This window comes from Vigna angularis, chromosome 7, assembly GCF_016808095.1.
Source record: "Vigna angularis cultivar LongXiaoDou No.4 chromosome 7, ASM1680809v1, whole genome shotgun sequence".
In the NCBI taxonomy this organism is placed as follows: domain Eukaryota; kingdom Viridiplantae; phylum Streptophyta; class Magnoliopsida; order Fabales; family Fabaceae; genus Vigna; species Vigna angularis.
The window spans coordinates 20,205,878-20,232,160 of NC_068976.1; the positions used below are offsets into that span (position 1 = coordinate 20,205,878).

At 32.7% G+C, this 26,283-nt stretch overlaps 2 protein-coding genes across 2 annotated transcripts; one reads left to right on the plus strand and one right to left on the minus strand.

The window, feature by feature from the left end:
* The first annotated feature begins 1,482 nt into the window (after positions 1-1,482).
* Positions 1,483-22,597, plus strand: LOC108337283 (DNA mismatch repair protein MSH5). Its single transcript, XM_017573774.2, has 34 exons — positions 1,483-1,508; positions 1,805-1,899; positions 2,465-2,545; positions 2,617-2,689; positions 3,226-3,289; positions 3,510-3,664; positions 3,783-3,884; positions 3,957-3,984; positions 4,057-4,088; positions 4,186-4,243; positions 4,430-4,516; positions 4,924-4,980; positions 6,317-6,418; positions 6,503-6,547; positions 6,761-6,838; positions 6,937-6,987; positions 7,086-7,167; positions 9,396-9,469; positions 9,548-9,647; positions 9,933-10,029; positions 10,103-10,192; positions 10,270-10,334; positions 10,445-10,503; positions 11,319-11,395; positions 11,495-11,581; positions 12,029-12,090; positions 12,195-12,256; positions 20,063-20,116; positions 20,204-20,289; positions 20,725-20,756; positions 20,972-20,995; positions 21,112-21,227; positions 21,318-21,471; positions 22,336-22,597. Exons 1-33 carry the CDS (start codon positions 1,483-1,485, stop codon positions 21,411-21,413), a joined length of 2,397 nt encoding a protein of 798 aa, XP_017429263.2. The 3' UTR covers positions 21,414-21,471; positions 22,336-22,597.
* Positions 22,284-26,144, minus strand: LOC108337284 (GDSL esterase/lipase At5g55050). Its single transcript, XM_017573775.2, has 5 exons — positions 25,820-26,144; positions 25,105-25,244; positions 23,826-24,059; positions 23,235-23,481; positions 22,284-22,918 (listed from the first exon to the last, which is right to left on the minus strand). The coding sequence occupies exons 1-5, from the start codon at positions 26,070-26,072 to the stop codon at positions 22,698-22,700; spliced, it is 1,095 nt and encodes a 364-aa protein (XP_017429264.1). The 5' UTR covers positions 26,073-26,144; the 3' UTR covers positions 22,284-22,697.
* Positions 26,145-26,283: the final 139 nt, after the last annotated feature.

Consider the following 26,283-nt stretch of genomic DNA (forward strand, 5'->3'; position numbering starts at 1 on the left):
ATTCACACCTACTTTAAGAAAGTGTTTGATATAGAAAAGATTAAAATAAAGATGATAATAAATAAGACATAAGTTCAGAAAATAATAAAAATATGTGAGAAGATGTAGAAGTATTGTTATCTTTTCTTCCTCCATCTTAAAACACAGAAGAACTCATCCTCAATTCTTTTTTTTAGCAGTGCTTCTCAACAATCAAAACGGCGTCGTATAAATAGTTGCCTAATTAAAAAAATGGGATGAATATTTTCTGTATCTCTATATAAAGGGAGACAGTGTATTTTGAATTTTGCGCGCTCAAATTCTGGTTGGCTTTGGGTTTCTGCTCATTTGCTGGTATACTGGGTGGTGCAGAATCTAGATAGCTGAAAATGGAGGATATGGACGAGATTGACGCGGTTCCTCAGGTCCACTTTTCATACAAATTTTCCCGGAAACTTTGATTTCCTATTACTGTTTGCTTACGGAAGAAGCAATGTTTTAGGTCAGTTAGTTCAAAACCTAAATTGCTCGTTCTCTATGGTTAGTGAGATTACTAAAATTTTTAGGTTAGAAATTTTATTTGATTAAAGTGCTTCAGTGAAGTTGAAGGTTGAATGGATTGTATTAAAACATTCGGATGATTAACCTTTACACATATAGTGGCTTCAAACAAGTAACACTTCGATATTTGATTCTCCAATGACTTTCAACTGTTCACATTGTTTTGGCTAGATTTGTTATGTCAATAGAATTCAAAGCGAGGGATCAACGGCAGGGGGCATGGCCTTGTCTGTGCCGGTTTATAGTGCTTCTGTCTTACCAGTTACTAGAAATGTCAAGTTTAGGAAAAATGAGTTTCAATTTCACGACGTGATTTCTATTAAACTAGAACTTGTGTTTATGTTGCGCTGTAGCAAGTCTTTTGGGTTTTATAATGCATTGCAAGGTGATACGGAGGTTGTTAGCATAACAAGAGTAGAGTAGATTAATATCTTGAAAAAATAAAGATAAAACAGCAGGGGATAAGCTTACATATATACTCAAATTTGTGTTGAATAAATTTACGAAATTTCAATGAGTTTTATGTAGGAAGTTTTACATGTTTCATATTATAAGAAACAGGTGAAAACATTAAATTTAATGGTTATCTGATAAACAAGTTTTGTAATATTGTAATTTAAATTGAACACTGTCATAGGATGATGTATCTCACCAATAACTTCAATTAAATTCAGAGTAAATTTTTTGCTACATAGTAAAATTAGATTGATATTTTTAATATTTATTAACCTAGTGGGAAAAGGCTTTAATTTTTTTATATGTTAAATATTTAATACAAGAGCAATATCTTAACTGTATGGTCATATACAATTTCTTAGGATTATAAATTCAAGACTGCTCAGTTTCAACTGTTGGTTCCTGTAACCTTTTTACTTAAATGATAGATTTGCTTCACTGCAACCTCAGTCCTTGATTGGAATTTTTTACTTTTTACAGGTTTACATGGCTTGCATACTAAATGGTCATAGGTAAGCTTTTTAATAGCTCACGTATCTGTTGGCAATCTTGCATAAAATTGTTTGGAGCAAAACCACAGTGATAGTTTCCTATCACTGAGAATGAAATCGTGTGAAGAGTGATGTTGCAGGAAAGATATTTGAAATTAAGTGGCAAATTGTTTCAGAAACATTGGAAATTAAATATAATGTGTAATGTTGCAATTTTGACTGGCAAAAATGGTTACATAATAATGAAAGGTTTGTGCAGCTTAATGTGCTTGCTCCTGCTACATGTATTCCGTCTTATTTTTCCTTGTCAAATACAGAATAGGAATTTCTTATTATGATTCCACCCTTCGCCAACTTTATGTACTTGAAGTTTGGGATGATGGTGACAAAGGTTTTCCAGTTATTGATCTGGGTATGATTTCTTTCTTATCATTGTTGAATTTGAGTTCAATTTTAGGTAGTAATTTGCACAGCTTATTTTTGGTTTCTATTCTCCTTAAAAGGAGAAGTTGTGTTGTGCCAAACATAATTCTATAAATGAAAGGAGTTTTCTCCCCCTTTTAATAAAAACAGCTTAGAACAAAAACCTTAGTTACGTTAATTATAGGAGTTCTGTTTTCTCTTTAACCAGTTCAAATTTTAAGCCCGAGAACACCTCCAAAATGTTTTAAACCTTAAAATTTTAAAATTTCTAAGCAACTTTAAATTCAATTTTAAGAATTTTTCTTAAACTCTAACTATACTAGCTTTGATAATCTAAGAAAGTTAGGCCAAATGCAATCCTTGGTTTTGATGTTCCTTGTTGGTGCCAATGTTGAATCAAAGCTGAAACTTGACACTCAGCATAGATATGTTCTCTTTTGTAGAAGTTTCAATATTGTGCTTCATATACCCCTATTGACTCTAAGATGAATACTTGTTTTACTTGTTATGAATTCTAGTAAATGAATGTCTTTAGATATGAATATCTGGCGCAGTGAAATATCAAGCCAACCCTTTGGTTATTTACACAAGCACTAAAAGTGAAGAATCCTTCTTGTCTGCTCTGCAACAAAAGGGTAGGATGCCCTTAATGTGATTAAGCTAGAAAGACTAGTATTTGGACCCTTTACCCATTGAAGTTACGCAGATGGAGTAGCTGAGTATCCTGCAGTAAAGCTTGTTAAAAGTTCAATATTCAGCTACGAGCAAGCATGGCATAGGTATTACATCTGCTAAGATCTTAAAGAGAATTTTAAGTTGAATAATTTTGCAGTGTACATGATGATATATTGAATATTTGAATTGTTGATGGAGAGATTGTTTTGTGTGGACTTTCAGATTCTCTATTTGAATTGTTTTCATTGAATGCTTAAAACTTATCCTATCTATTAACACATCCACACACAAAAGTAGATGTTGATTAAGAACTTACCTTCGCTTTGAACTTGGGGTATTACGGTCATTTTTTCTCACCACCCAATTTCCATCCTTGCCTCTCTCTTTAATCTTGAAAAGTTTATATTTTTTTGACTGTTGTGCTTCAGTGAAAGGATTGAGCAAACGTGTTGGTACTTTACTTTACCTTTTAATTGTTCAATTTAGCATGCCCAATTTTTTTTTTTTTTTGTGGAGAAGGCTATTGTATGACAACTTTTATTTGGTGATTTGTAAACTGCTTTATATAAAATAAAATAAAAGTGTGCTGCAATTTTAGTATTCTATCACTTCTTCTACTTCAAGAATCCTGATTTTACAGATTAATTTACCTGCGAGTGGCGGGGATGGATGATGGATTAAATGTGAAGGAGAGGATTTACTATGTGAGTTTGAAACCACCCACCATTGTCCTAGTATCTTAGGATTATAAATGCACATCCTTAAATTAGTAATAGAATACTTATTTGTTATAGATTAATTGTTGTGTATATTATAACAAGTTTGTTTGGAAAAATCTTTTGTCCTTTCAGTCATTATTGTTGTTGTAATACTCTAATAATTTTATCTGCATTCCCCTCTTTCTCCCCCCTGTTACATCTGCAGCTGAGTTCCATGATGGACATGGGAAGTGAAGTACAGGTTCGTGCTAGTGGTGGTCTTCTTGCAATACTAGAGAGTGAAAGGATTGTAGATACTCTTGAACAGAAAGAATCTGGAAATACATCAATTTCAATTGATTCTGTTGCAGAAATTTCATTGTATCCTTGAACTTATTTTGCTCAGTGTTTATAAGCAAAAACGTTCTTTCTTGTGTTGCTTGAAACTTGAAAGGAGAAAACGTGAGTTCAAAGGTTGTCCTTTATCATGGTCATACAGAAATAACTTTCTCAAACTTGATGCAGCAGCTCATGAAGCATTACAAATATTCCAAATAGACAAGCACCCAAGCCATATGGGAATTGGTAGAGCAAAAGAAGGGTAATTATTTACTTAATCTTAAATATTCTACTTAAAAATATGTAAATATCTAAGGCACTGTCTTAATTTCAGGTTTTCAGTATTTGGAATGATGAATAAGGTTTGTTGAGTTGTTTGAATAGTGTGTGCCAATTTCGTGTCACATAGGATTAATTGTTTGTCCTGTATGCAGTGTGTGACTCCGATGGGTAGACGTCTTTTGAGGTAACACGAATAAAAAATAGTGAGAATGTGAACGTACCTATCTCTTAAGCTTCAGAACTTGTGGCGACATTTTTCTCACATATTTTCCCCATTTCAGAAATTGGTTCTTAAGGCCTGTTCTTGATCTTGAAGTGCTGAACTACCGTTTAAATTCTGTATCCTTCTATAGTCGAGTATATATGGTCTAATTAGGCTTTACTAACCTGTATAATTCAAATTTCAGGTGGACAGAAAATTTTACTTTATTTAATTATAGTCCCTTTTGAGGTGGAATAATACATATCTTCAACAAACTAGTCATATAATTATGAAAACTGATGTTTTTCTTTGATGGTAAGTAGATATCTTTTTTTCTATGCTCAGAAGAAATTGTTGCTTCATTACGGGAAACCTTGAAATCCGTGAAGGATATACCCCACTTGCTGAAGGTATAAATTTGTTCCTCCCTCATCCCTGTTTGTAATAAATTTGTTTTTCTTGTTCTTCTGCTCATCTGACTGAATGCTCATTGTCTATTCTTGAAATTCCCTTTTATAGATTATGTTTGTTCGGGCCAAATAAACAATTAAAAAGAGCATGATGTGTGCTCATTAAAATTTTACATGATTTTAACTCTCGATCAAAAATATTGAACATTATTCATTGTTGAAACATGATATTTTTAACTATCACATATTTGAAAATCATTTTTTATCTTGTGAGCATACAATACAATTATTTTTGAAGATACGTCAGTCTGTTTTAGTGCAATTATGAATGTGATGTTTCTTTTCGAAGCAAAAGCCTGTACTATTTGCATACTGACGCCTTTTGAAGATTTAATCAATCATTAAAGAAATTTGACTCTCCAAGCTCTACGTGCACAAGCTCTGATTGGGCAGCTCTTCTCAAGGTAAAATTCTTTTATTCTTTTCTAGTTTCTAATAGTCATATTTTCTTGTGCTGTAATTGGTTAGAATTCACGTCTGCTTCTACCTATTAAAAGAAATTTATATTGTTCTGTTCTTTGAATTTAGTTTTACCTGACCCTAGTGGCCTTTAAAAAATTGTTAACTTTTCTTTGTATATTACAAGTTAGCAAAAATCAAAGGCAACAAAAATTCTCCTCTTCCCTTCTCGATTTGTTGCTATATTCTATTTGTCTTTTCTTGTCACGGATTAAAGGCGAAGAAATCTTGCTGCATGAAAATTGATAAATGACAAGATCAAAATACTTTTGTGAGTGAGGGGAGGTAATGTTGTGCCCGTGTTAGTTTTTGTTGTTGAAGAGGTGGGCAAAATGTTGAACTAGTTAAATGATAAGAAGTCTGGTAAATGGTTGGTCAATGCATAAAATTGGCAATAGCTTTCATCATGTTTGAATAGTAGTAATTCAAATAGACAAGGACGAAACCAAATGGAATGGAATAAAGTTAACAATATGTTCTTTATAGTTTTATAATGGTCTTGAATAAAAAGAATAGTTCTGTCTCATACATCTCAAAATTGGAGTGGAGGTTAATAGAAGTATTGAATGGAAATGATGTAAATTGGAATGTATTTCATCATGTTCTGTTTTATTCCATCGCATTTTAGACAATCTAATCAATGGAGCCAGGTATTCCATTTCGTTTTGCTCCAATCTATTGTTTTTCATATCTCTTACAATTTGGACTTAAGGCCTAGCACAATCGTATTACGTCAGTTTACAAAGTGAAGATTGCCCAAGTTTTATAAGTCACGTCTCTTGGTGATGTTAAGCTAAACGTGTCCCCTTTAATGCTGCTTCAATTAAGGCAGCTCAAAGATGTAGTTATGATGGGTCAAGGATGACTATAACTAACTTGGTTTTTCAACGCTACTAATCCAAACATAGCCTAACTTCTATTTCCACATCTCCAGGATGCTTCATCCTAGATTATTATGCGTTTTAAAAAAATATATATAGTTAATTGTATATTTAAAATAATTTGGATGGGAACTTTTTTTGTAGTTTTATGGATTGTCCATTATTTTCGTTACGATATAACTGTATTTTAAGATGTTGCAGGTCATGTGCATAAAAATATAGCTAAGGAAAAACAAACGAATATCAGGGTTTTTCTTTCCATATTGGGCTCTGTTTATTTAAGAAATCCATTTACACGAGTTGTGGAAAATGGAAAGGATACAATTTAATATACTTTCCTTTACAATCGAAGTTCAGTTTTGGGACTTCAGAACTGATTTTATGTTCATATAATTTTTAGAGTATTTGTGCGCTGTTGCATGTAAACAAGATTTTTGAAGTTGGAATTTCCGAAGACCTTCGTGAAGAGTTGAAGTATTTAAACTTGGACATTGTCGAGAAGGTATTGCATATATGCTCTATTCGAGTGCACTCGTATACACTATAGCTTAAATGGTTTTACTTTTGATAAGTAACATTACTGCAGGCTAGCTCATGCATAACGTCAGAACTTGGTTATGTTTATGAACTGGTAAGTTTTATTTGTTTCTCTCCTATTAATTATGAGAAAGACTAGAAAGAGAAATGGCTTATAATGTGCTTTGATGTTTTAAAGCATCTGATTTTCGGAACTGGTAGAGTGAGGGGAACCATCTCAAGATCAATTCAATCGTGAGATTTATTTAATTGGTTTGAATAACAGCGATAACAGTTTTCCCTTTGTTTTGGATTATGGGTGGTGCAGGTAATTGGCGTTATTGATTTAAATAGAACTAAAGAGAAAGGTTATGCGACGGTTGTGAAGGAAGGTTTCTGTGACGAGGTTAAACCCAATGTTCTTGTTCCTTTTCTTCGGCTGTGTGAATGTAATGAATTTTGACAGTATGTATGTGCCAATAAACTGTCTTCGGTACTTTGTAGTTAGATGAGCTGAGGCAAATATATGAGGAACTGCCGGAATTTCTGGAAGAGGTCGCTTTTTGTGTAAATTTTTAATTGATCAGAAAAATTACACACACACACATATATAATTTTTTTTTTCTTCTCGTCATGATACATATTTTTTGCAGGTTTCATCCTTGGAATTGGCTCAACATCCCGGTCTATGCAAGGACAAGGGTGTTCCTTGCATTGTTTATATACAGCAAATAGGTAGTTCTGACTCTGATTTACACTTGTATCCATAAAATGTGGTAATGGTGTTGGGATAAACTTAAATTTTAGGGTTTTATTAATAATTTTGTTTAAATCTTATTTTATTAGTTGAGTTTAGTAATATTTAGTTTGATTTTGATAGAGATAAAATAGGGATAGGTAATTATGATTTTCTATTTATTTAGGTACAATATTATTTTATGATAAATTAAGTAGATTTTATTTTTAAGATAGTTGATATTTTATTTTCAGTTTTTATTTTTATTCTCATAATATTGTAAGTGTCACATCTATTTAAAGTTCTTCGGTTATCAAGGAATAATAGACTCAATTTTAGCAAAATATCTGAGTGTGTGTAACGTACATTTAATTAAAGGCTGTAAACATTGTTCGTTCCTGTAAATATGATTATGTTTCGTTTCAATCCTTCCATTTTTATTTTTTATTTTATTTATCATGGTGACTGGGTTTGTCATGGATTCAAATATGAAACAATTTCTTTACATATGTAAAGATTAAGTTATGCACAATAACCTTTTCTTAAGCAAGATGAAAAGAAAAATAGAAGAGAAAGCAATGGGAGACACGGAACGTAGAAGTAGCAAAATCAGAGAATGAATGACAGAAAGAATTAGGAACAAACAAACATGCAGCGCCTAAGGTGAAGGTCCTGTGGCCAGCAAACCGATCTGTTAATGAAAAATGCTCTTTTTAAACTGATCTGCCTTGGACTACCATGTGGATGTTTTCTTGATGCTTGCTATCAAGGGAGAAATAAATAAAAAAATTCACTAAATCAAGATGTATGTTTACAAATAAGAACGGGCTAAATATAATAGTAATGTACTGACAAATTGAATAGAAAAGGTATATAATATCTATAAATCTAATTATATTCAATTCTAATATCCTCTCAGGTTGGAGAATAGATGTTTATGATTCTAAGCTTGTTGATGAACTGATTGAAGATAGTAGTAGGACAGACCTTTGTGAATATATATAAGCTATTTGATGCTTGGTTTTGACATGAATGAGAGTGAATAGTTGCTTTTAAACAAGCTCACTCTTAAAAAATGAACTTTAAATCTAATTCAAGGAAATACCCTTGTTGGATTTGGCAATTTCCAATCTTAAAGAATTATTTGAGAGAACTAAGGATCTTTAGTTTGAACAGGGAACTTGTTACCAACTGAATATTGTTAACACAAGAAGAATTAGGTCCCACTTGTCATCCACATAAACCAATAAAATGACCATTGCAGAACCAAAACTATAAGTGAATAAAGAGTAGTCATTTTTGGACTGTAAAACCATGTCACAGTAATGTTGAGGAGAACTTATAGAACCATTGTCTAGAGGCTTGCATAAGTCTCTATATAGACTTATTTAACTTGCAAACTAATCCTTTTGTTGTTGTTTTGTAACCTTAGGGAATATCTATGAGTACTTCCTCAAATAACTCACCCTTTAAGAAGGCATTGTTAGCATCTAGCTACTGTAGGCTCCATTTTTGCAGCACCAAGAGTGTATGAGAAATCAATTCCAGTTTGCTCTGTGTTAGCTTTGACTTTCAATTGAGATTTGTATTTATCGATTGAACCATAATTTGAAAAGCCATTTGCATCCTATGCAATATTGCCCTTCAAGTAAAGGGACTAAAGACCAAATGTCATTATCTTCAAAAGCTTTAATTCCTTCAGCCATATTATTGCTCCATTCTTGGTAGGGTACTACTTGATGATAGAACTGAAGTTCATAAGTAGAGGAAAAGGTTTTGTAATTTGGACTCAGTTTGTCTAAAGAATAAAAGTTTTGAATGGGATGAGTGTGTAAGGTGCTAGAACACACATAGTTAGGCAAATAAAAGGGTTTCTTAAACACTCTTGATGATCTCTGAACAAATGCTTCAAGTCCAGCAGGACTAGACATTGATATTTCGTATGTACTACGGGCTCATTATAATATATAGATATTGATGCATCATCAATGTCTAATTATATTTGATTCTAATACTTGCATCAACCATTTGTCACCACGAGGCATCCTCAACTCCTAGTAATTTGCTGGATTTCTGCCACAACGTGCCAGGGTGGCACTGTCCTGCCATTTTGGCTGTTTGACAACATTAGTTCAAATTTTTTTCATTGCATAATTTTTTCGGCTACTAAACAACACTGGATATCTTATTATTGAGCAATCCATATCTTGTTTTTTGTCTACTGTAGGTTATTTAATGTGTATCTTTGAAGAAAAACCTGAAGAAACCTCTCTGGAGACACTTGTAGATTGGGAATACGCAGTATGTTGGTGATTACACTCAGTCAAATGATTTACATAATTATCATCTTATATTTCATGGTAGTCATTTCAAGTACAGTTTTGTGACACAGATGGAGAGACAAAAAGATACTTTTATCGTACGCCAAAGACACGAGAATTGGATAGTCTGCTTGGTGATATCCATCATAAAATTCTAGGTATTTTAAGCATATATTTGATAGTTCCCTGATTTTTATTTATTTGTTTTTGAAGTAATTTGCCGAGCCTTTGCCCAGACTGCTAACATGCTCTAATCTTGAAATGAAAAAACTCTCGATGTGAGAAATTAAATTTTAATAAAATTATGGAATTCCTTGACACAGCTTATGTGTTAAGACTCTTACCGTAAGATCTGAGACGTAATAGATAATATTGAGTTTACCTTCAAAGTTAAACGCTTGGTCTCTGGTGCAATCTTACATATTTGAGTTCTTTTATTCAAGATATGGAGAGGGCAATCACCAGAGATTTGTTTTCGCGTATATTGCTGTTCCAAACCCTTTTGATAAAGGTGGCAACTTTTGCAGCTGAACTGGATTGGTAAGATAAATTGTCATTATAATAACTGGTGCTTGCTCGGACATTTTTTTTATCGTTAATAATTTTGTTTCAGCTTTCTGTCAATGGCATTGGTTGCACGGCAGAACAACTACGTCAGGCCTTCATTGACTGAAGAAAATTTGCTTGATATAAAAAATGGAAGGTTCAGATCATCTGGTTATAAGAACCTAATGGAAAATCATTTATATGGTTAATGATAAAATCTGGCTTTGTTTGTAGGCATGTTTTGCAGGAAATGACGGTAGACACATTTATTCCTAATGACACTAAGATTCTTCATGATGGTAAATAGCTGTAGACATACATAACTAATATTAGCTAACTTATATTATTGAAGTACATTTTGATCAAATTATTTTGTTATTAATCCCTCTTCCATTGCTCTTTACGTTAGGAAGAATAAATATCATCACTGGTCCTAATTTTTCTGGAAAAAGTATCTATATAAAGCAGGTCAGCTATTAGTTCTTTATCTTTCTGGGACATGTATTCCGCAGCATATTGATTTTACTGTTCTAAAATAGCAACTATGTCGAAAAGGTCATTCTATAACCTTAACTTCTAGTCTCCAAATGAAAGAATTTTCGTAACTTCTAGTCTCTGTATGAAAAAAAGTGTTGCGGGAGTTATTTTAGTAGTACGTGTATATCGAGTTATCAACTTCTGGTTGTTAATATTCATCTCGTCTGAAAATCTAAACACTACAATTGTTGATATTCATCTGATCTTTTTTGATTTGGGTTTTGCATATTTTAATTTTCGTGGCATTCACTCAATTTTTTTTTGTAATTCAATTGAAGAAATAATTTAGTTAAAATGTATTTTCGGGATAACAATTACTTAATAGCATTATTATTATTTAATAACATTATTATATAATTTGATGAATACAATGACATATACATGACAACACAATTTAATAAAATTAATTTGCGCCATATTATATTATTACTAAAAAAATAACATTTTTTAATATCTTATTTTTTGTAGGATTATCTCAAAGTAAAATGAGTGACCATAAATAAAAACAAAATCTTAACAGTTTTATTGTTTCATGTGATGAGCTTGTGCTTATCCACCGTTCCGGATTCAAGGATTTTAATTGAGGGACTGTGTTGAAGACCAAACAAATATTGGCTTCGAATTTACTGCTCTTCAAGTAGTTGATTACTTAACATACGGTCTAACGTCTGCCTATACTACATGATGTTACTGAACTTGCTCGTAGTTGCTCTGCTATTTATAAACTCATGAGAAGTATTTTGCAGATTGCTATAATTGTTTTTCTCTCCCACATTGGTAGTTTTGTGCCCGCCGATGCAGCAACTGTGGGTCTAACAGATAGGTATAATTTTCTCACGAATCACGTCCCTTATGAAACAAGAGTTACATTGTTGAATGCTTATCGTTTTTATTTACTATTTTTTTGGGGGAGGTGTTTTAGAATATTTTGTGCAACGGGAAGCAGGCTTATGACAGCTGAACAATCGACATTTATGATTGATCTACATCAAGTAGGGATGATGCTCAGGTATTCCAAGAAAAGGGCTAATAAGGTCATCTCCATCACATTTAATATAGAACGGTTAACCCCCTTGTATTTGGATGGACTATGGTGCAGGATGCTACTATCTTCCATCACTCGTTTGTCTTAGTTAATCATTTGGTTTCTATAGAAGAGTTAACTTTTCATTTTAACCCCCACCTAAAATATTTTAACATCTATACTAACAAATTTTTTATATTTTAGTTCTTATATCTCTATCATGTGGTGGTTTACACACTGCCAAAAACCTAACCAACAGGGACTAAAATATTGAAAAACTGAGGGACTAAAACGTAGAATTTTTGGGTACTATGATCGAACATTTTATATCAACAATTAAATAAGCGGAGGGTTGCAAGATAATTTGCATTTTAATAAAAGGGAAATGTTTGTGTATATGTATATTTTTTTTAATGCCTAGAAAATCTACAGGCATGCTACTTCGCAATCTTTGTGTTTGGTGGATGAATTTGGTAAAGGTACTCTGAAAGAAGGTCCGTTTCTCCAATGTTTAGTGTCTACAAATCATAAATTTATGGAATGTGTGTGCGTGTTGCTGAGGCTACTTTTTGGCTTAAATTTTTAATCTTCCTTTCAGATGGCATTGGTCTACTTGCTGGAACCATAAATCACTTTGTCACGTGTCATGAACCTCCAAAGGTTTAACTTCTTTTCTTGAAATTATATAATGTGTGTATTAATTCAACTTTTCAGGAATTATAATATCATTTTCTGAGCAGCATGCTGCACAGCATTTTCTTGTGATGAACATCTTTATCTATAATCTTTTAAATGTTTCTTTACAAGTCTGTTTCTGTTATTTGGCTCAATTATATATTTTTACCTTATCTGTAGTTTTTTTTATAATTATATTACGTAAGTTTTTTTTTTGAGTACATTTAATTATATTTTTTTATTTTTTGCATATTTTGCCCATCATTATATACTTACATGCTGATTTGTCACAAAAAAAAATGTTAAAAAATGAAAAAAGAGTCATTGCTTTGTTGCATTTTTTTCCGCAAAAAGTAGCAATCCTTATGAACCTATTCTACCATCTTACAATCTTTTATAATAAATTTTAATTGACTAATTTAATTTAATATTTTTATTAAAAATGGTTGCCAAAAAGCGGAAGTCAAACTTTTTTGTTTTGGCAAAATGAAGTCGTTTTTGTGAAGATAAACTTAAATGAACTAAACTTTAGTAATTAATGAATTAGTAATTGAAGTCTTATAAGGTAGTTAATGTATTTGTCATTGTAGACTTATGGATAGTTAATGGGTTAGTCGTTTATAATAGTTGTTTATAGCCATTTTTGTCTGTTTTGGGTACACCAGTCATTTGTATTGTTTATTGTATGAAAACAACAACAACAACAAGTGAATAAAGTTTTTTTACAAAGGAAGTTTGTTGTCTACAAAGTGGTATCAAGAGTCTGTTAGCTTGAGTGTCTGAGTGAGAAAAAAGACAACAAGAGAGAGCTTGAGGCTTTGAACGTTTTGAAAAAAAAAGAGTGAGATGACCAGTCTTACAAATAATATGCCCATGTCCAAGTTGACAAAGGTAGTCAACTATGACAAATGGAGTCTTAAAATAAAGAGTCTTAGCTCCCAAGAAAATTGAGAGGTGGTCGAAGATGGTTTCCAACACCACGAATTGGTCAAATGTCCAGTTGAAAGTGTTCAAAGAAGTGTGTGTGAAGGACATGGAAATTTTGTACATATTGTACCAAGTTGTGGACGAGTCCAGCTTTGAAAAGATTGCAAGTGTAAGATCTTCAAAAGAAGTATGGGATATATTGGAGAAGACATATAAAGGGAATGACCGAGTCAAGCAGGTCCGACTTCAAACACTCAAGGAGAGTTAGAGAGCATGAAGATTGAAGATGAAAGAGGCTGAAGGAGTAGTCGTGTAGATAACTCGGGTTGAAACCTGGCTAATCAACTTAGTAGAAAAGATTTTGAGTCCATTGACCAATGACTTGGAGAACGCGGCGTTCACGATTGAAGAGTCAAAGGATTTATCATTATTCACGGTTGAAGAGCTTGCTAGATCTCTTGAAGCACATGAGCAATGAAAGAAGATGTGGGATCCACTTAATTAACTACTACAAATGAAGGGAGAGACTCAAAATAATAAAAGATTTAAAGAATAATTCTGATGTATTATTTCAAAGAGTAGAGTACCATATATATACATTTAAGGATCCTATAATCCTTCATCTATTAAAGGAATGACAGGTGTACAAATCTGCACAAATTATAATAATATCTAAATTATAACTAACACAATATTTGATTGCCTAATATCCTTTAATAGAATATTTGGCATATCTTAACACCCCCACTCAAGTTGGTGCATGGATATCACACATTCCCAACTTGAATAGAGACTCATTAAACAATCTTCTTGATACTCCTTTGGTGAGAACATCAGCCAACTGCAATTCTGATCTTACAAAAGGAAATGAAATTATTCCAGCTTCAAGCTTCTCTTTGATGAAATGTCTATCAATCTCCACATGCTTTGTTCTATCATGTTGCACAGGATTGTGAGCAATTGCTATAGCCGAAGTATTGTCACAGTACAAACTCATAGCTTCATTTTGTGTAAAGCCCAAATCTGATAACACATTTTTAATCCACAAAAGTTCACATACACCTAGTGCCTTGCCTCTGAATTCTGCTTCAGCACTAGATCTTGCTACTACAGGTTGTTTTTTACTCCTCCAAGTTACAAGATTCCCTCCTACAAAGGTAAAGTATCCAGAGGTAGATCTTCTATCATCTTTTGAACCTGCCCAATCTGCATCAGTGTACCCTTCTACCTTTAAGTTTTCATGATTTGAGAACAAAATTCCTTTTCCAGGAGCGGACTTCAAATATCTCAAAATCCTTTCAACAGCATCCATATGAAGCTTTCGTGGGTCATGCATAAATTGACTAACAACATTCACTGCATAGGTGATATCTGGACGTGTATGGCACAAATAAATTAATTTTCCTACCAGCCTTTGGTATCTTCCTCTGTCTATGCTTGCTGAATCTGAGCATTGAAAGAGTTTATGATTTTGTTCAATTGGTGTATCAGCTGGTTTACTCCCAAGCAGCCTAGTTTCCGACAGTAAATCAATAGTATATTTTCTTTGGCATAGAAAAATACCATGTTTTGATCTGGCTACTTCAATACCCAAAAAATATTTGAGGTTTCCACGCTGTTTCATCTCAAACTTAGATGCAAGGTATTGTTGTAAACTAGAAATCTCATCTTGGTCATTTCCTGTAACAATCATGTCATCTACATATATAATCAAAGCTGTAATTTTTCCTTTTCCTCTCTTAAAAAATAAGGTGTGATCAGAGTTACTTGCTCTATAGCCAAAAGCCTTCATAGACTTGGTAAACCTTCCAAACCATGCTCTTGGGGATTGTTTTAATCCATATAGAGCCTTCTTTAATTTGCAAACCTTCATTCCAATTGAATCAGTCATGCCTGGTGGAGAATCCATATAAATTTCTTCTGAAATTTCTCTGTGTAGGAAAGCATTTTTCACATCAAATTGTAGAAGAGGCCAATCTTGGTTTGCAGCTAGCGACAAAAGTATTCTCACAGTATTGAGTTTGGCTACGGGTGCGAACGTCTCTTGGTAATCTACACCATAAGATTGAGTGTAACCTTTAGCCACAAGTCGTGCTTTATACCTCTCAATAGTTCCATCAGCTTTATGCTTAATTGTAAAGACCCATTTACAGCCCACAGTTTTCTTCCCTTTTGGTAAGGACACAAGATCCCAAGTGTTGTTTTTTTCTAAAGCTGTCATCTCCTCAACCATTGCTTCGGCCCATCTAGGATCTGCCAAAGCTTCCTGTACATTACTAGGAATAGAAATTGAAGATAATTGAGATACAAATGATGCATATGATTGAGATAACCTGTGAGATGACACATATTTACTAATGGGATATTTAACTTTGGCTTGGAGGTCTGGTTCATATTTAACTGGAGGTTGACCACGATTAGAACGAGGTGGGAGAATATATTGAACAGTAGTAGACTCAGTGTTTGGTGTGCTGGTGGTCTCACGCAGACAAGAATCAATTCCATCTAAATTAGTATTATCAGAGATAGGATCAGAAGGTACCTCTGAAGAGTCAAGTTGAACCTGTGGAGAAGATTGAGCCAATTGGTTATGATCAGAAGACACTGTATTATCCAGAAAAGAAGGGTCCATATTTAGGATTGGCTCACTTCCTGCAGAATGATCCTCACACAATAATTTATCTTCACAATCAAATATACCAACATCATGATTATGCACTTCACTTTCATTGCCTCCCTGAAGTGGAGAATCAACATAAAAAAATTCATGCTCATTAAATGTCACATCCATAGAAATATAAAATTTCCTTCATGGTGGATGGTAAGCACGATAACCTTTTTGAGTTGATCCATACCCAACAAAAACACATTTGATCGCTCGTTCTTCAAGCTTTGTACGTTGATGTGGGTGTAAGTGAACATATATAACACATCCAAAAATATGAGGTGGTAAATAAACTATGGGAGGAATGATACAATGATCAGACAACACATCAAAAGGCCTTCGAAAGTTAAGCACACTAGAAGGAGTTCGATTAATTAAATAAACGGCAGATCTCACAGCCTCACCCCATAAATGAGATGGGACATTACCATCTATCAAAAGTGATCTTGTCACCCCTAATATATGTCTATTTTTCCTCTCAGCCACTCCATTTTGTTGTGGTGAATAAGGACATGTAGTTTGATGCAAGATGCCTTTAGAGTTCATGAACTCTATTAATTCAGTCTTAAAATATTCTCCTCCATTGTCTGATCGAATGACCTTAATAGATGTGTTAAATTGTGTAACAATAAAATGATAGAAGGAACGAACCACATCACATACATCACTTTTATATTTAAGCAAATATACCCAGGTTACCCGAGTACAATCATCAACAAAACTGATAAACCATTTTTTTCCATTATGTGTAGATTGCGGGGCAGGGCCCCAAACATCTGTGTGAATTAATGAAAAAGGAAAATTAGTTTTGTTATTGCTTAAAGGAAACACAACACGATGATTTTTTGCCAAAACACAAGTTTCACAAAAAAAATCAGAAATATTGCATTTATGAAATAGTGATGGAAATAATTTTTTTAAATAACCAAAAGAGGGATGTCCCAACCGTCTATGCCACAACCAAATTTCTTTTTTGTTTTTATCTTGTATGTGATCGTTCGCAAGACAAGTCAATCCTTTTTTATGGTTTGATTGTGAGACATTTTCAAGATAATACAGTCCTTCACTCTCTCTACCACTAGCAATCTTCTCCTTGGAATGGATGTTCTGAAAAAGACAATGGGTTGGGTAAAATAAGGCAACACAAGAATGTGATTTGATTAACTTGCTGACGGAGATAAGATTACAGTTTAATGTAGGAACAAATAAAACATCAGGAATCGATAAGGAGGGTGAGAGGGATATAGTACCTATACCTTCAATAGGAGATGAGACCCCATTGGCATTAATAATAACAATTTTAGAACAATTAGAGGAAAAATTAGTAAATATATGAGGATCACAAGTCATATGATCAGTAGCACCCGAATCAATTATCCAATCACTATCCTTAGTAACAACAGAAAGATTAAGGGCAGAGTTAGATATACCTGACTTGGTCACAAATCCGGCAGCCGTAGAAATATAACTCTTGGAAGCAGTGGAAGTTCCAGAATCATGTTTCTCCGATTGATTGTCATCGGAAGAAGCCATCAGAAATATGTAATGAAAAAAGGCACTGATTGCTATATCTTAGAGGATATCAGTGTTGGCTCTTGATATCATAATAAAAGATTTAAAGAATAATTCTGATGTATTATTTCAAAGAGTAGAGTACCATATATATATATATACATTTAAGGATCCTATAATCCTTCATCTATTAAAGGAATGACAGGTGCACAAATCTGCACAAATTATAATAATATCTAAATTATAACTAACACAATATTTGATTACCTAATATCCTTTAATAGAATATTTGGCATATCTTAACACAAAACACTCAGACATAGGACTATACCAAAGAGGTAGAGGAAGCAATCATGGTGGTAAAAGCCAAGGACAAGAAAAGGGGAAAAAGCAGTCCAGCCAACTCAAATGTGGAGTTCTTTAAGTGTGGCAAGTATGACCATTATGCAAAGGAGCGTTACTCAAACAAGTGTTTTAGTTGCGATAAGGTCGAGCATTTTGTAAAAGATTGTCTATCTGAATATAAGAAAGAAGAGACTATCAATCTCACAGAAGAAGTTAAAGAAGAAGTGACGTTGTTGATGATGGCGCGTAGCTCGAGGGCCAAGCACAAGCGAGTGGAGCACTTGACAAGAAGGCCGAGTAGCATGAAGAATTCAGGAAGAAAGCCGAAAAGCATGAAAAACTTAGCAATGCAACTGAGTAGTGTCGACAGGATGGAAAGACATCTTGATAGATCAATGGTGCATTTGGATAGCCCGATAAAATGCATAGAGAGTGAAAAAAGCTTGGTGAGGGGCATGGAGAGCTCAAAGAAGCATATGAAAAGCTCGAGTAGCTCGACGAAGCAAGGGAACATCTCGAAAAGCTTAGTAGGGAGCCTAGGTAGCTCAGTGGAGCATGTAAATAGCTTGAACAAGTCGGTTGAATAAGTGGAGAGCTCAAATAGCTTGGTGACGCGTGTGGAAAGCTTAGTGGTGCATTCGTACAACTCGGATAGCATGAAGATGTGTGAAGACAAGTTTGTTATTTGAAGGTTAGAGATTGCAACAAAGAGTTGAAAAGGGGGTTGGAAGGTTAGAGATTACAAAAAATGATTTACAATAAAGAGTTGAAAAGGAGGTTAGAGATATGTAATTTTACAGGCAAAAGCTTAAAGAGAAGAAAATAGGCTTTGCATAAGAGATGCCTGGAACTTGAGCAAGATGTTTCAAGATTGCAAGAACAGTTTCAAACCGAAAAGGATATGAGAGTCACACTGGAAGTGCAAGATGAGAAGTGACAACTTGAAATGGATGAAGAGATAAATGCTATTACGTGGGCATGGTCCAATCTGTCGAAAGGATCTTAGCCTAGTGACCAGAACTCAATTAAGAACAAGTTGGCTGTTGAGAGTTCTGAGAACAAGTAGGCCACAGTAAAAGTGAAGAACCCGATTAATCATGATAGGAGCAAGCACGGTGTAAAAGTAGTTACTACACGTGGGAAGCTGAGACGAAGAATAGAAGAATCAAAATGAAGAATAAAAGAAACATTTAAGTTTACAAAGGAGTTTTGTTAGAATAAATTGAAATGAACTAAAGTTAAATAGGCAATAGTTAATGAATCAGTAGTTGGAGTCTTATGGATAATTAATATATTAGTTGTTGGAGATTTATGGGTGATTAATGGATTAGTCGTTTATAGTTGTTTTTATCTATTTTGGGTACAAAGGTCAGAAAATATGAGTCTATAAATTATATTGTTCATTGTATGAAAACAACGACAAAAAGTGAATAAAGTTGTTTGACAAGAGAAGTTTGTTGTCTACAGTTTTGATGTCACTTCATTTTCTTTCGTTATTCTTCAGCATACTGTCATACATTTAACAAAATGGCAAAATGCATGAAAATTAAAGAATATAATGGTAAAACATTTAGTTGACAAAATGGTAAAACATAGAAAAACTTACAAAACGGATTAGTTGAAAAAATTGTGGTTTAAATGGAGTTGAGTCATTTTTAATTCAGCTTATTTGGCTGCGATCTAAAGAAGTTTATGGAGTGATATCACTTTTTCAAACACATTTAATTATAATTTATATCTATTTATTTATATATTAAATTATCATATTTAAATTTTAAAATTAAACTTATGTGTTTTTTATTTAAATTTATTTTATATTTTTTAATTTTTTTTAAGGTAAGTCAAAATGATCCACTGACTCCGCACAGAACAAGATTAGGTTAAAATTATAGCTCTTTTATAAAATAGATCAGATCCATACAATTTTGTAGGTGTCCTTGACAAATGTTACAGATAGAAAAGCCTGGGTGGTAAATGGTAAAAAACAATTATAGTTAAATGTTAAAAATGGACAATTAGTTCTGTTGTTTTTTTAGTATCTGGCAATGATCGTTCCACATGATTGTATATTCATGAGCTAATCATGTTCCAGTGATCATGATTCATGATAGTAGTTTTATGATGAAAATAAAAAGTAATAACAGTTTTTACACAGTCAAGCATTAGTTTTTTTAGGACATTGTTATTGAAAGACAATTTCCCAGGAAATTTTATTAAGATGAAGTGTTAACTCAGAACCTAGATTCAAACTGTAATCCAGAAATATAATCACAATTGACGAAATGACTATATGCAGTTTCTCATAGAGATTGTAACTGTCATTTGTTCTGCAAAATTTGTAGGTTTTCGTGTGCACTCATCTCATGGATTTATTGCATGGACATTCCTTGACCAAGGTTACGATCTTATACTTGTGCAAGAAGTTTGAAGTGTTTGAACTCCTCGGTTGAGTGATCATAAACATTTCATTTGGACTATTTCAGTCTGAGCAGATTAAGTTTTACACAATGAGCATACTGAGGCCTGACGACAATTCCACATATATTGACGACATTGTATTTTTATACAGGTATATTTTGTTGATTCTGCCATGCAGTATGCTAAGAACTATATTCACCATCGAAGGTTATTTGATGTCAAAAGAAGGATTTGATAGAAATTGTGGAGGTTGTTGTACTTCACTTGATCAGACAATATAACAAACATGTGTGTGTATTTAAAAAAAAAGTTACTTTAATAGATGCAATTTTTTTAGTCTAAGACTAGAGATGGAAAACTGATTGCCAAAAATTATATGTTTAAGCATGCATCTATTTCGATGAGGTCATCCTGAACATTAAAATCTGCACATGAATGAGTGTTTGGTTTATGTAATGCTCCAGGCAGAGGAGCTTTCATTGTACTTTGCCCTTGTACTTTGTCTAGACTATTGAGATAGTATAGAGTTGTAGTGTGTCTGCTGTCTGAGGAGATTTCATCTTTGTTATTATCATTATTCTCGCAGGCTTATCCCTGGACAAGCGCATCATAGCTACGGTATGCTTTTGCTTTATTCAGTATTTCATGTCTAGAATATTAGAGATATACTTTCTAACACAACAAAGAAAAATGTCAAACACATTCTTTAATACATCATTTGGTGAATACCAGCACAGGAAAGGGTCTTTATTAAAAGTGTGTTACTAACATATTTTGCAATATCAATTGAAATACCAATGAAAATGATGTGTGCGGTTTCTGGAATCCTGCAGGGCTGCATTGTGCGCTACTTGCTGGTAATTAACAAAACTGCTGCTTAAACATGATATTTCCTGATAAAGAAAATACGCAAAGCATATTTAATTTTCTGTTCTTGTTTCTTTCATGGAAACATGCTGCTCCGTTCACGCAGGTGTACCAGAGGAAATTGTAAAAAGAGCTGCTGCTGTGTTGGATGCCGTTTCAAATAATAATCATGTGGAGCGGTTATGCAATGAGAACATCTCTGCCCAAGATCGTCAATGCAAGGTGAAATTTCAATTTGAAGAGTCAAATTAGAGCTTTGGATATTGTTTACTCTCTCAGGTACGTTTATTTATATTTCTGAATGGAATGCAGGATGCCATGGAGAAATTGTTGGAATTCGATATTGAAAAAGGCGACTTAAAACTTTTCTTTGAGGATATATTTTCTCCAGTTCTTAATGCATCGTGACTGAAAGTCTTATCTGCTGGTCGTTTTCGTAGGAATTATTGAGATGCCAGGTGTGATGGTATGACATTTATATCAAGATGAGTTGCATACATTTTTATCGAGCATCCATTTTGGAGAATTATATCTTCCTATAGCAGACTCTTTTTCATTGGTTATCAACGACAAGCTAAAAAGTCAGTAGCAAGTGGAAAGTTTAGAGAGTGAATAGCTTTAATCAATAAATAGGATTTTCATCATCAGAAGTCTGAGATTAAGACTTACGCTAATTTTATTAGATTACAATATAATAAGTAGGGTTAAATTATTCTGCCCTTCAAAAAATTAATTCTCAAAAATTACAAAACCATATATTGCGATCTTTTATAGAAGATTAAAAGTGAATTATTTTTATTAAATATATTTTTTAAATTATAAAAACTAAATTAAAATATTATCGTGTTCATTAGGATGAAAGATACTCTTAAACCCTAATAATTAGGTGTTTGAAGTCTATTACAATTTAAAAACTTAGAACCCACTTTGGTAAATAGCATAATTAAGAATTTATTGAATAGATATTTATCTTGTAAGTAATTGCGTAATTTTTTTTTATAATAGAGATAAAAGTAAGTTAGATTATTTTTACAAATTATTGTAGAAAATAATTTATAAGTATATATGATAAGTTATTTTTTATTCCTTTAAATACTTTGAAGTAACGTCATAAGATAAATCTAACAAAGTATTTCACCCACGAATTCATTACTAGAGAATATCAAACATCTCTAAATTGATTGCAATATTAACCTATTATTCCCAAAGCTAAAATCCTAAGTTGGTTGTGGTCAATACCAATATTTAGAAAATTCTAATAAGTTCGGACTGTTAATATGTTTACAAATGTTTCTCCTTCCTTTCCTCTTACGGTTGATTTTGTCCACAGCTAGGTTAACATCAACGCTTGAACTTGAAGCAGTTGGATCTTGCCCACCCTGTCAACGTAAGCTACAACTACTTGCTTGATAGGAAAACATTATATGGTTTGTCATACTTCATTAACGTCTATTAAAAGTAGTATAAAACCATCATTCTCATAAGAATGCATTTTGTCAGATGCACCTTCATCCCATGTACCAATTTAGATATGCCATCCACTCCAAGTAACATGATGCATATTCTGCTAACCAGAAATAATTTTCCATGAAGCCTTCGGGATCTTTTTTCCCTCCCCAACATCACATTCGACGTTTAATATCGAATTATAAAGAAAAGAAATGTCATTGAAGAGTTAATGAATGCTAAAGTTCAGGCTGCTACTAGTTGTCTCATATTAATGGGAGATGCGTAACCTGAAGGACCGTCGAAAAGTCTATTAACAAATATACGAGAAGCTGCCTCCGTAGGATGGAATTGGTCAAAGAAGATGTGATCTTGTCTATTAGGACAAAGGTTTGACAATGGCAGGCAGGGAGCCCTGGCATTCAGCTCACCCAGTCCACAACAAGCACCTTTTACCTCACTAAATCCTGAAAAGGGATTTCAATTATTTTTAATTACAATCCAATCTGATAAAATAAATAATTAAAAGAGATAAAAAAAAGTGAAACAGTTTCTAAGATGTTTGAATTAAAAGAAAATAATACTTTTATACGTTCTTATATAAAATAATACAGTATAATTAACATTATTGATTAGTAAATTATAACATGCATATTTTTAAGTAAATGAATAATTTACGATTCATAATCAACTGTTGATCTTATTTCATGTTTTAAGTCACTTTAAATAAACAATAACAGAAAAATTGTTTATTTAATAAAGTGTGGTAGTAAATGAGAATACCATAAGAAGCTGGAGTCTGAATGAGGTCGTTGATGGCAGCGTAAGTGTCAAAGTAGGAGTAGATTATCCCTCTATTCTCTGATTGCCATTCCATCAACATGGATTGAAGGCCTTCATTATATTTTACGGACCAGTAATTCACTTCTACAACGCATTCCGTTTTGTTCTTCAGCCTGAATTCAGGGCAGCATCCCAGTGTCCCAACTCCCGCGATCTCAAATTTACGTGCACCATCATCGTATAATCTCTACAAAATATTTTTAAATAAAAACACCGTTGGATTTACAAGAAAAAGAAGTTTATTAGAGATATATAATAAATTCACATCACTCTCGTCAAAATTTTGAATTTATGAATTTTTATTTTTATATAATATTCTATTTTCTTATTTTTATTTAATTTAAGATTTAGATTCACATGATTACTAAGAAATATAACATTAATTAATGAAACATATCTAATTCATCCATAAAAGATATACATCTTAATCTAAAACTTTAAAATAATAATAAATTTATAAATTTTCTTTCTATGGATAAACTTTTTTGTTACACTCCCACTTATATTCACAATAATATGGATGTGTGGTACCTGTAGTTGTAATTTTAGTGAGAGAAGCATGAAATCAACATACTGGTGTGGGGTGCTTTTCTTACGTAGATCTGATGATTCAAAGTATCCAAACATGTCGTTGCTGCCAATCACCACAACAAAAATTGATTTTGAGAGATGTTTCTGAATAGCCGCTGCTCCTATTTCTCGTGTCATTTCCTCGCGCACAATAGAGTAGTAGTCCACTTGTTTTGTCAGCGGTATTGATTGTCTCTGAATTCATAATAAACTATAATATTATACCTCAACAAGGAATTTCCTCTTTTATTTTTCTCAAATTATTTTTCTGTAAATATGATAAATGCATCACCTAATTGGATGGATTGGAGTTGAAAGAAGACAGAAAAGGACAGTGTGATAAATGAATAATAAGCAACAACCAATTTAATATGAGTTGGTCATATCTAGATTGAGAGTTCTATCATATTCAAAATAATATATATTAAATTTTGACTTCCCGAATAAAGTTCAAGATAATAAAAACAGAGTATCGGCAGATAAAATTATTATCCAAAAAAATAAAAATAAAATTTAATTTATATTTTATTAAGTTAAATTTGATTAAGATTTAATTAAAATTTAACTTATATTATATTTTATATTTTTATTTAAATTTTATTTTAAAAATTTATAAAATATTTTTTTAAAAAATATTTGCACATATCCATATATATATATATATATATATATATATTGAGTTTTTTAAATAGATATCCAACAATGGATTAAATCTTTTTGTTAGCAGATAAATATAATCCGTGTCGACCTTATCCCATTTCTCTTTCACACCCACTAAACTTGATTTTCAAACCTTTTTAATTTTTATGAATTAATTAAGCTAGTATTGGACAATAGTGTTAAGAAGGTTCTCAAAATTTAAAATCCAACATTCTTTATTGACGGGTTTGCACACTGATTAGGTTAACTCAACCCACAATCTGTCAACATTATGCAAAACTAAGATAAAAGTAATAAACATGTATATGATTATGTTATATTCTCCTTAATTCTAAAGAAAAGGAACTGTGTCACTATCTAGATTTAAATGGTCCACATCTTTCAAAAAGATGGACCCAAAACACCAACTCCTTTCAACGGAGGCCCACTTCAGGTCCATCTTGGGTCAGATTCCCAGAACCTATTTGGGTCGTATACCTTGCACATACACGATAAATGAATAAAAGTAAAAAAAAAAAAAAAAAAAGACAAAAACTTTAAAATAAATATAAAAAAAAAAAAACTACTTTTGGTGACTTACATATCGTAAGTCAGAACCATCAAATATTCCAGCACCTGCGGAAGCAAAGCTAACACCATCCATGAAAGATGCATTGTTTTTGTTGGCAGTTGATGTTAGAGAAAGGTAAGGTGGCGAAGTTGCCAAACCCAATTTCTCAGCTGCAATTTCAACCCACACAACACAATCATTACATTAACTAAAAGATTTATCTATATATCCTATATTCTTGTTTTTTTTTTGCCATAACCTTATACTTAACTTTTTATTAATTTGCATAATAAGAAACTTTAAATGTTTTATGAAAGTTTGTGCACCAAACTATCTATCTATGTTGTCTTTTTATGCTATGTCGGTGTTCTTTTTCCATGTTTTCTGGGTCTCAGTTTATCAACCTTGTTAAGAATATCTTACGGGTGAAGAAAATGGCAGAAAACAAATCTACTTTCCAAAAATATTTCTCAACAATATATATTAAATAATCAATTCAAACAAATTATAAAACAAATATAACTAAACGAGTTCAAGATATATACACAACCTGAGAAGACAGAATTCAGTAACTGAAAAATTCTCGCACTAAAAAATTGTCTCTATAGTTGAAGTGATATCTATAAGACCAATATAGATAGATATGATTGTTGAAATTCCATAACTTTACAGTGATTTTGAGAAAATAATAAGTGAGGAACATTTGAAATGGTATAATAGTTAAGGTTTGTTTGGAATGAATTACCAAGAAAATCTGCAGCATTCTTGCCGTTGCTAAATCTGCCAGTGGGTTTGTGGGTGGGAAAATCAATGCCATAGTGACGATGATTTGCCTTTGCAATGGAAAGAGTCAAGTAATTGTTGTTGCCGACGTCCACGAGTGAGTCTCCAAACACGTACAGAGCTGGAACCATTTTAGCCTCTGAAGATCCAAACTTTAAGATGAAAAAGCCATAGATCATAAAGAAGATAAAACCCACATAACCTTTTTTACCCATCTTGGTTTGGTTTGTGTCTGCTTCAAATTGTTGCTGGTTTAGAGCTTTGGGGTTCTGTGGAGGTAGACAACTGTTTGATTAATATATAAAGATGCCCTAAAGCTGGCTGAAAGCTTCTGGTTTACGTGTGAAAACAGAAATCTGATTGAATGGTAGTGAGAGATAGTGGACCAACAGTATTCTCCAGATACTCCATCCACTGAAATTCATG

What these genes read in the sequence shown, in the direction of transcription:
- LOC108337283 (XM_017573774.2), top strand. Translation starts at nt 1,483, where the DNA reads ATGGCTTGCATACTAAATGGTCATAG. An exon ending in ATTGGGCAGCTCTTCTCAAG is followed by an intron (nt 4,981 to 6,316) that starts GTAAAATTCTTT and finishes TATAATTTTTAG; the next exon opens with AGTATTTGTGCGCTGTTGCA. An exon ending in TATCCATCATAAAATTCTAG is followed by an intron (nt 9,648 to 9,932) that starts GTATTTTAAGCA and finishes CTTTTATTCAAG; the next exon opens with ATATGGAGAGGGCAATCACC.
- LOC108337284 (XM_017573775.2), bottom strand. Translation starts at nt 26,072, where the DNA reads ATGGGTAAAAAAGGTTATGTGGGTTTTATCTTCTTTATGATCTATGGC. An exon ending in CACTAAAATTACAACTACAG is followed by an intron (nt 23,482 to 23,825) that starts GTACCACACATC and finishes AATATTTTGTAG; the next exon opens with AGATTATACGATGATGGTGC. An exon ending in TCAGACTCCAGCTTCTTATG is followed by an intron (nt 22,919 to 23,234) that starts GTATTCTCATTT and finishes ATCCCTTTTCAG; the next exon opens with GATTTAGTGAGGTAAAAGGT.